General features: G+C 39.1%; 1 protein-coding gene across 50 annotated transcripts in view; it reads right to left on the bottom strand.

Moving 5' to 3' along the window:
- Positions 1–5,430: 5,430 nt before the first annotated feature.
- SUN1 (Sad1 and UNC84 domain containing 1) overlaps positions 5,431–11,214 on the bottom strand; it is a 65,441-nt gene continuing 59,657 nt past the window's right edge. For all 50 annotated transcript variants that reach the window (XM_065560000.1, XM_065560024.1, XM_065560020.1 and 47 more), the window contains 3 exons: positions 8,919–9,086; positions 8,122–8,214; positions 5,431–7,327 (listed from right to left, as the gene is read on the bottom strand). In XM_065560000.1, coding sequence (XP_065416072.1) covers positions 7,214–7,327; positions 8,122–8,214; positions 8,919–9,086 — 375 coding nt within the window. In that variant the 3' untranslated portion in view covers positions 5,431–7,213. The remainder of the gene's footprint in view (positions 7,328–8,121; positions 8,215–8,918; positions 9,087–11,214) is intronic.

Here is an 11,214-nt window from a genome sequence, read left to right as displayed (position 1 = left end):
AGTGATCCATCCCTGTCGCCCATTCCCAGCTTCTAGCAAACAGAGGCTAGGGACACCATCCCCAGAGCCGCCGAGAGTGGGTTCGGGCCCCCCCAGCAAGTTCGGACCGGCTAAACAGAGCCGACGGGAGGAGGGGAAGCTGGGCCCCGGGGCCCCTTCCGGACCGCCGGGCCCCGGTAATTTGTGCTGGCTTCCCCCCCCCACCTCGTCAGCCCTGACCATCCTGGCTAATAGCCATTGATGGACCTATCCTCCATGAATTTATCTAGTTCTTTTTTGAACCCTGTTATAGTCTTGGCCTTCACATCCTCTGGCACGGAGTTCCACAGGCTGACAGTGCATTGTGTGAAAAAATACTTCCTTTTGTTTTCAACCTGCTGCCTATTAATTTCATTTGGTGGCCCCTAGTTCTTGTGTTATGAGAAGGAGTAAATAACACTTCCTTATTTATTTTCTCCACACAAGTCATGATTTTAAAGACCTCTATCATATCCCCCCTTAGTCATCTCTTTTCCAACTGAAAAGTCCCAATCTTATGAATCTCTCCTCATACAACAGCCATTCCATACCCCTAATAATTTTTGTTGCCGTTTTCTGAACCTTTTCCAATTCCAATATATCTTTTTTGAGATGGAGCAACCACATCTGCATGCAGTATTCAAGATGTGGGCGTACCATGGATTTATATAGAGGCAATATGATATTTTGTCTTACTCTCTATCCCTTTCTTAATGATTCCCAACATTCTGTTTGCTCTTTTTCTGCCGCTGCACATTGAGTGGATGTTTTCAGAGAACTAGCCACAATGACTCCAAGATCTCTTTGAGTGGTCACAGCTAATTTAGACCTCATTTTATATGTATAGTTGGGATTATGTTTTCCAGTGTGCAATACTTTGCATTTATCAACATTGAATTTCATCTGCCATTTTGTTGTCCAGTCACCCAGTTTTGAGAGATCCTTTTGTAGCTCTTCGCAGTCTGCCTGGGACTTACCTATCTTCTATAGTTTTGTATCATCTGCAAATTTTGCCACCTCATTGTTTACCCCTTTTTCCAGATCATTTATGAAGATGTTAAATAGGACTGGGCCCAGTGCAGACCCCTGGATGACACCACTGTTTACCTCTCTCCATTCTGAAAACTGACCATTTATTCCTACTCTTTGTTTCCTATCTTTTAACCAGTTACCAATCCATGAGAGAACCTTCCCTCTTATTCCACGACTATTACTTTGCTTAAAGGCCTTTGGTGAGGGACCTTGTCAAAGGCTTTCTGAAAATCTAAACACACTATATCCACTGGCTGTCCCTTGTCCATATGTTTGTTGACCCCCTCAAAGAATTCTAGTAGATTGGTGAGGCATGATTTCCCTTTACAAAAATCATGTTGACTGTTCCCTAACAAATTATCTCTGTGTCTGACAATTTTGTTTCAACCAGGTTGCCTGGTACTGAAATCAGGCTTACCAGCCTGTAATTGCTGGGGTCACCTCTGGAGCCCTTTTTAAAAATTGGCATTACATTAGCTATCCTCCAGTCATTTGGTTCAGAAGCTGATTTAAATGAGAGGTTACAGACGACAGTAGTCCTGCAATCTCACATTTGAGTTCCTTCAGAACTCTTGGGTGAATATTGTCTGGTCCTGGTGACTTATTACTGTTTAATTTATCAATTTGTTCCAAAACCTCCTCTAATGACACCTCAATCTGGGATAGTTCCTCAGATTTGTCACCTAAAAAGAATGGCTCAGGTTTGGGAATCTCCCTCACATCCTCAACTGTGAAGACCGATGCAAAGAATTAATTTAGTTTCTCCACAATGGCCTTATCATCCTTGAGTGCTCCTTTAGCATCTTGATTGTCCACTGGTTGTTTAGCAGGCTTCCTGCTTCTGATGTACTTACAATTTTTTTTGCTATTACTTTTTGAGTCTTTAGCTAGCTGTTCTTCAAATTCCTTTTTGGCCTTCCTAATTATATTTTTACACTTCATTTGCCAGAGTTTATGCTCTTTTCTATTTTACTCATTTAGGGATTTATCTTCCACTTTTTAAAGGATGGCCTTTTGCCTCTCACTGCTTCTTTTACTTTGTTGTTTAGCCACGGTGGCTCTTTTTTGGTTCTGTGTTTTTTAATTTGGGGTATACCTTTAAGTTGAGCCTCGATTATGGTGTCTTTAAAAAGTTTCTATGCAGCTTGCAGGGATTTTACTTTTGGTGCTGTACCTCTTAATTTCTGTTTAACTAACCTCTTCATTTTTGTGTAGTTCCCCTTTCTGAAATTAAATGCGACAATGTTGGGCTATTGTGTTTTCCCCACCACAGGGATGTTAAATTTAATTATATTATGGTCACTATTACCAAGCGATCCAGCTATATTCACCTCTTGGACCTGATCCTGTGCTCCACTTACGACTAAATCAAGAATTGCCTCTCCTCTTGTGGGTTCCAGGACTAGCTGCTCCAAGAAGCAGTCATTTAAGGTGTCAAGAAACTTTATCTCTGCATCCCTTCCTGAGGTGATATGTACCCAGTCAATATGGGGATAGGTGAAATCCTCCATTATTACTGAGTTTTTTATTTTAATAGCCTCTCTAATCTCCCTGAGCATTTCACAGTCACTATCATCATCCTGGTCAGGCGGTCTGTAATATAGCCCTACTGCTATATTCTTATTATTCAAGCATGGAATTACTATCCATAGAGATTCTATGGTACAGTTTGGTTCATTTAAGATTTTTACTTCATTTGATTTTACGCTTTATTTCACATATAGTGCCACTCCCCCACCAGCACAACCTGTTCTGTCCTTCAGAAATATTTTGTTACCCTGGTATTACTGTGTCCCATTGATTATCCTCATTCCATCAAGTTTCTGTTACGCCTATTATATCAATATCCTAATTTAATACAAGACACTCTAGTTCACCCATCTTATTATTTTGACTTCTAGCACTGGTATATAAGCACTTAAAAACTTGTCACTTTTTAGCTGTCTGCCATTACATGATGTAATTGAATGGGACTTTTTTTCTTTTGACTCTTTCTCATCAGATCCTACCTGTATTTTATCATCTTCCATCCTCTCCTCCTTATTAGGACATAGAGAATTTCCATTTATAGATCCTCCCCTAAGGGACGTGCTCCTCCGCACCCGTTGGCTTTCCCCCAGCCCTTAGTTTAAAAACGTCTCTATGCACCTTTTAATTTTAAGCGCCAGCAATCTGGTTGCCTTTTGGTTTAGGTGGAGCCCACCCTTCCTGTATAGGCTCCTCCTTCCCCCCAAATTTCCCCAATTCCTAATAAATCTAAACCGTTCCTCCCTACACCATCATCTCATCCACGCATTGAGACCGTGCAGTTCTACTTGTCTAACTAGCCGTGTGTGGGGAACTGGAAGCATTTCAGAGAATGCTACCCTAGAGGTCCTGGACTTCAATCTCTTACCTAGCAGCCTAAATTTGGCCTCCGGGACCTCTCTCCTATCCTTCCCTATGTCGTTGGTACCTTCATGTACCATGACCACCGGCTCCTCCCCAGCACTACACATAAGCCTATCTAGAGGTCTCGAGAGATGCGCAACCTTTGCACCAGGCAGGCAAGTCACCATGCGGTTCTCCCAGTCATCACATCGCATACCCTGTTTCTAATGATCGAATTGCCCATTACTAATACCGGTCTCTTCCTAATAACTGATACCCCAAAGAGGTATCCTCGGTATGAGAGGATACCACACCATCATCTGGAAGGAGGATCCCAACTATTGGATCATTTCCCTCTGCTCCTGTTGGATGCTCTCCTTCCCTGAGGCTTTCATCCTCAACAGTACAGAAGCTGTCAGACCAGGGGTAGGACCATTCTACTGTGTCCCAGCAAGTCTCATCTATGTACCACTGTCTCTTTTAGCTCCTCCAGCTTAGCCACCCTGGTCTCCAAAGCCCGTACACAGTCTCTGAGGGCCAGGAGCTCCTTGCACCGAATGCACACATGCGCCACCTGCCCATTGGGACACCACTCGTTGGGGCAGTCAGCTTGATGTTTTGGGTCAGCACTAAGTGCAACTTTTTACACTTCACAAATAACATTTGCACATCAGATGCTTGTTTTTATTTGCAATAGCGTGCTGCTAAAGACTCATGAGTTTACTTTGATACCCATCAGTCCACAACAGAAAGTGAATCTGGATGTTCCACCTGTAGTTGCAGAATACTTTAGAGTGCATTTGTCAGGACGATTTGCATTAACATCAGACAATGTAGAGATGTTACTTTATTCTCAAGGTTCATAACAACAGGAGTCTTCACTTAAATATATGAACAAAACCCATTAAATTTTGTAATTGGCTACCCATTAAAAGCATGGTGCCTTTCCACATATTTAAGTGCCCATAAGTAGTTATGAGGTTGGATGTGGCATATTTTGTGTTTTGCTCTTACGAATGAGTGAGGAATTATTTGGTTGTACAACACCTAGAGGGTGTTAGTTAAAATGCAAAGGATTCTGCACACTAAGGCTGGAATTGTGAATACACAAAAGGCCCTATCTACATTGCACTGTTTTAATACTGTAATTTGATAGTGTGTAGATGCAAGGCATTGCACAGGCACAATAGCCACTGGACTTGTTTTACAAGCATTGTTTGCAATACCTCAGACAATATCTTTATAGTAGCTAGGCCCGTCTGAACCAGGTAAGCCTAGAATCGCTTCTTCTAAGAGTGGGCAGAAAGCCACTAGTATTGCAGTTGCTGAGCTAGTCCTCAATTCCCACAATGTGGTGTCTCATGCTTGGGAGTTACTCTAAAGCTTTTGCTCTCAGGATCAGTTCTGGGTACTAGAACTAGTTTTGAAACAATTTTTGGTACATCCAGAGTACACCTTACAGCTCATGGAGGTGGAGTTATGTCAGTGTAATAAGGCACTTACATCAGCAGGAGGAAGGCTGTAGTGTAGACACTGACATAATTAGGTCGATATAAGTTGCCTTATGTCGACCTGTGTAGTGTAGACCAGGCATAAGGGACAGGAATTTATGTATCAACAAAGTCTGCCTCTCTTCTGCATGCATAAATCCCTTTTGACAGAAGACAATGAGAGTAAAAGGCAGAGCTTTCTGGAGAGCAGGGAGAGAGTGAAAAATAGAAGATTGCTCTCTAGCATTATCCCTCCTGCAGTTCCTGAAGGAATTTCCCACATATTAAATGTTTTTATTTATATATAGTACTGCTCTGCCCTGTGTCCATTTACCATCCTCCTTTCTCACCACAGCTATGGATGGGATATATCCTCACAATAAAGTTGGACTGAACTTCACCTCAGTTTTATGCTGAAATGTATTTGCTCATTAAAGATGTAGAAACATGGATTTATTCTAAAAGCGGTTACCCCACATTAGTTATTTTAGCCCGAATAGTCAAACAGATTCAGCATAAATACAGAAAAGAAACTTTATTACTTGTTTCAAATATTACATGCACTTTCAAAAATTAAAATTCTTTATTTAAACATCTCAATAGCATCTTATCCGTTTGGAGGCAGCAAAGAATACCAAGACAAATATTTTGAAAAGCATTTACAAAAATACATTGCACAAAGTCCTATCTTGCGTCTTTAAAAATAAGTTAGTGTTATTCAAAATATTCCCACCCCAGCTCCTAATTTCAATTTATACAGGATAATTCTGATTTATATATTTAACTTATATGAAACACCTGTACATGTTTTATCTAGCTCTTCTGCATAGGCCATTGGTTCTGTTTCTAGCTGAACTTAAACACTCTTTCTATGGAGATTTTTTTAAAACATTTGAGGACTATTGTGCAACATACAGAAATCTAATTCAGAAAACCAGTCAGCACCATCATTCATCTTTCTGAAAAATATAACATAGCACACCTGTAATTAAGTTGACCCAATAAAATGCATTACAACAGTAAGATAAATTTCTCCACATGAATGTCTTTCAGGAATCTTGTTTATAAAGGGTTTCCAGTAACAGTCAGAAATAAAATTACAAAATGAGCCTCTAAGTAGGGAGAGCTGTGCAAGCAGTCTGTTAGCAAAATGCAGTTTGTTAATACAATGCAAGTTCCAAGTAAATCCAGTAAGATAATGCTGTTAAGAGTCATTGCTCTAACCTTCTTCAATGGGTAATGAATCCTCCACTTTAAGGGTATATACATTGAAACATTGTCTAAAGAATGGTATCTAAATATAGTGGCATTGAGTGTGAATCTCTTTTGCAAGTTACTTCACTGCAGAATTGCTTTTTTAAATTAAAAGTTGAGTCTATGATGTGGAACCTATTTTCACTTAGCGCTTCCACAGTGCAGCACTTAAAGTGAGCCAGCCCAATTAATCCTGTGCTGAAGAGAGATTTCTGCACACCAAGATTTTGCCTCTGCAATTTGAGCTCTGAATTGGTCTTATCTGCAGACCATTAGCCAGACTCTCACCTTGGTATATGAGATAAGCCTACTAGATTGCTCAGTAAATGTTAGTACACTGAGTGAGTAGTCTAACAAGCTAAGTCAAAAGGAAACTAAACAGGAAGAAAACTTAAAATAATTGTAGTGGTTTAAAATCAACCCTGACTTTTACATTAATGCATGGTTCCATGAAAGAGGAAAGGTTTTTATGCCTCCGATGTTTAAAATATTTTCGGTTCCATTCACTTTCCTTGACAGTAACATGTATCATATTCTGCATCTACTCAGGAAGTCCTTTTGGGCCTAGCAACAAGTTCAAAAGTCATGGTCAACTAAAGCATACATTAGCCACTATTAGTGTTTAAAAGTGTTCATACGTTTTCACATAGGGAGCCAGGGTAATAGAAGTGTGCAGATGGGGCCTGTATTAAAAACGGATTTCTAGCTGCAGAAAGCATAGCTTATTTAAAAACTGTACATTCAAATGTAATAAAATAAGTATCACCTGTTTGCCAACTTGGCTTTTGAACCAGAGTAGTTTGCATGCAATATTTGTCTCAGAATGGACACATTAAAATATAAAGCTGACTGGCAATTGCAAACTGAGCATCAGAGCAGGTATGAGTTTGTATACAATTCTGCTGACAGTCTTCTGCATTTTACTGAAGAGGAGTATTGATCCTGCAGTACATGTCACATATCCTCATCCTTTAAAGATTCCAGTGTTCTAGGTTTTCCAATATATACAAACAGAAAATATACAACAAAAAAAGCTGTAGTGTAGTAGTTTATTCAGTAAGTTTTCCATGCACTCTGAACCGATACAGACAGGTGTACTCTGTATGGCCCCAATTAGAAAAAATTCTTAGCTCCACTATCTGGAATGCATTTTCATTTTTCTCCTAAAAAAACATGGAAAAAAAAGAATCAGACTTCACTCACCACTTTATTTTTCTCTGTAGACAACTGATGTTGATCACCTAAAGTTGTTTAAGAGTAGCAGCCAAATCACTACACTACATACATCATTAATTGCTTAAGTAGTTAAGTTATATACGCAAAAGGTAATCACAATTTATGGATAGTCTCTTGGAATCTACACAAGCTGTCAAATTTTCATTGTCTTTGCTTGACTTCCCATGCTCTGCTGGAGAGCTAGATGAAGTAAATCAATTCTTAATGCTTTTATTTAAAAGCTTGAAAGCAGGAATAAGAGTTTTATAGCAAAATAACCTTTAAAATAAGCCATAGTAACTTTCCAGGTCACAGAGAATTTCAGATGAACAGTGCTATAGTTTTACTGAGTGAAAGTACTGATCTAATCCCCTGTGGGGTGGGACCAGTTTAACTGTGGTCCAACTGACTTAATATGGATATTGCAAATTTCTGGTGCTGAAAGAGACATTCTTCATTATGCATGTTTTATGGAAGGCAAAAATAAAAATGTCAAAATGACTCTTCATTTGCAATGGCACAAGTCAGGAATAATTCCATTAAATTATTGCAGTTATCAGTGCAAGAGTTAAATCAGAATCACATTTCAGAATGCTAGCATTTTGCATACTAGCACACGGGTAGTGAAAGGCATCAGCAAATGTATCAAAGCAGTGTTAAAATTAGATTACTGCTATTACTGCAAGAGGCAAGTCAAGTGGCTTTGGCAACAGCTACATATTTTCTGTTAATGTGGGCTTACCGTCACTTGAAACATCTGTAGTGACTCTCCTCCTTGATCATAGACATACTGTCCTAGAAGGGTACCTTCTTCCTGATATTCATCTTCTAGACCCTATCATCAAGAGTTAAGCCTTGATTATTTTTTTTTCCAAATTTCAGATAATCAGAATGACAAAACTAAGTTTGGTTGCAGTTATAGGGTGTCATATTCTTAACAGGGGTGGGCAGTACAACCACTAGTTATCATTGTGTAGAAAATAAAGGTTGTCCAGGAATAACAAGAATGAAAGAAAGGTGAGACCAGGAAAGGGTGGGATTGAAGAAGACTGGGATGGGTATCAATGCTCATTATTTTACATATTTCATGTCAACTGGAAATAAAAACAAAGTTTCCAGAGGTCAAAATGGACCATGACTGTGCCATACAGCTGTAGACTACTGTTATGTGACAGTGCCTGAAAGGATTACCATCTATTCCTTTTATGAAGGCATAAAGTGCTTGGACTTAAAGATCCCTTTAGATAATCATCACACAAGTTTAGATTACTTTGCTTTAATGCACTTCTCTGTAAACTAGATGAGTAAAACACCAGAAGCATTAGAATTTTTAAAAACAAAACTTAGCTTTTATACATTATTTCTCATTCATAGATCTCAAAACTCTACAAAGGAGGTAAATTTAAGAGCAATAAATGTAAATATTAAAATAGAGGGCTGTTTTACACTAAACGATTTAAAATTGTGAACAGTTCTACTCAAATTATTCAAACAGAGCAAAAACATTTAGTACTTTAACTTTTCCAGAGAAAGACTTACATATACTGAGAAATCCTTAGGAGCACTTGTGATATTTCCTGTCGGTGAAAGACTTTTTGGTATATGTTCTAATGTAAAGGATGCTGGGTAGATCATCATAGAAAGTCTAACTACAAGGTATCCCTGTGATCCTTTGAATGCCCAGCAGTTTCCTGGATACATGTCAGGCTAAAGAGAGGGCAGGGGAGAAAATAAATATTCAACATATTGGTAAAACATTCTAATGAATTTTGAGTTATTAAAGTTTAGTTTGATTAGGTTATACCATAACATAAGAACGGCCGTACTGGGTCAGACCAAAGGTCCATCTAGCCCAGTATCCTGTCTACCGACAGTGGCCAATGCCAGCTGCCCCAGAGGGAGTGGACCTAACAGGCAATGATCAAGTGATCTCTCTCCTGCCATCCATCTCCATCCTCTGACAAACAGAGGCTAGGGACACCATTCCTTACCCATCCTGGCTAATAGCCATTAATGGACTTAACCACCATGAATTTATCCAGTTCTCTTTTAAATGCGGTTATAGTCCTAGCCTTCACAACCTCCTCAGGCAAGGAGTTCCACTGATTATACTTTGTACCCTGTTACATGAAAAACAATTATGTCTATTTCAGACAGTTTGGGTAAATTACCAGATCAAAAAACATTGTTTGCAAGAAGGAGGATATTTCTCCTCTGCAATATCAGCATTAATGTCAAAGTATCAATTCTCATTTTTCTACAATAGTTGAATGGACATTTTCTTGATTCAAAAATTTGAGAGACCATGCACTATAGGTATGATTTAAATTATTCACTGTACAGAAAGATAGAAAACATAACTACCAGATACGTATTTTCAGTAATGAAAGAATGTTTTATTCTCAAATGTTTTGCAGTGGCTAGTATTTGGTGTTCTGGTGCAAGAGGCTGACAATACAAGTTACTCCTCACCTTTATGGGGGGGCGGGGTGGAGAACCCCTAATATTATGTATTCAAAGTAGTCTGAAACAAGTTAGACGTTAGACATAAAGAACAGCACTGAATATGTGAATAAACCAACTTTGACAGTTAAATTATACCCCCAGATAGCATTATTGTCATACAATATGCCTGTAAGCATGCAAAAGTTAAGAGGAAGCCAAGAGCAATTTTTGTTGCTAGAATCATAGAAATGTAGGGCTGGAAGGGACCTCAAGAAGTCATCAAGTCCAGCCTGCTATACTGAGGCAGGAACAAGCAAATCTAGAGCATCCTTGACAGGAGGTTGTCCAACCTGTTCTTAAAAAAAATGAATTATGGGGATTCCACAATTTTCCAGGGAAGCCTCTTCTAGAGCTTAACTACCCTTCTAGTTCCTAATATCAAACCTAAATTTTTCATGCTGCAGATTAAGTCAATTATATCTTGTCCTACCATCACTGGACATAGAGAACAATTGACCATAGTCCTCTTTATATCAGCCCTTAACAGATTTGAAGACTCATTGGGTCCCCCATCAGTCTTCGTTTCTCAAAGCTAAACATGTCCAGGTTTTTTAACCTTTCCTCACAGGTCTGGTTTTCTAAACCTTTGATAATTTTTGTTGCTTTCCTCTGGACTCTTCAATTTGTCCACATCTTTCCTAAAGTGTGGCATCCAGAATAGGACACAGTACTCCAGCTGAGGCCTCACCAGTGCTAAGTAGAGCAAGACAATTACCTCCTGTGTCTTAAATATAACACTCCTGTTAATACACCCCAGGATGATATTGGCTTTTTTGGCAACTTCATCACATTGTAGGTTTATATTCAATTTGTGGTCTACTATAACCCCCAGATCCTTTTCAGCAATACCACCTAGCCAATTATTCCCCATTTTGTAGCTGTGCATGTGATTTTTCCTTCTTAAGTGAAGGTCTTTGCACTTATCTTTATTGAATTTCATCTTAATGAATTCAGATCAATTCTCCAATTTGTCAAGGTTCTTCTGAATTCTAGTTCTAGCCTCCAAAACACTTGCAACCCTCCCAAGCTTGGTGTCATCTGCAAAGTTTACAAGCATATTCTCCATCCCATTAGCCAAGTCATTAAAATGAAAACATTGAATAGTACTGGATTCAGGACTGACCCCTGTGGAACTCTTCAAGATACGCCCTCCCAATTTGACAGTGAACCATTGAGGATAACTCTGTCTTACAACCAGTTGTGCACCTTGCTTATGGTAAATTAATCTAAACCACATTTCCCTAGTTTGATTATCAGAATGTCCTGTGGGACAGCATCAAAAGCCTTACTAAAAATCAAGATACATCATGTCTAGTGCTTTCCCCCGCCC

This window comes from Chrysemys picta, chromosome 10 (genome assembly GCF_011386835.1).
Source record: "Chrysemys picta bellii isolate R12L10 chromosome 10, ASM1138683v2, whole genome shotgun sequence".
Lineage (NCBI taxonomy): Eukaryota > Metazoa > Chordata > Testudines > Emydidae > Chrysemys > Chrysemys picta.
Note: the sequence above shows the minus strand (reverse complement) of the source record. Positions and strands in the feature narration are given on the sequence as shown.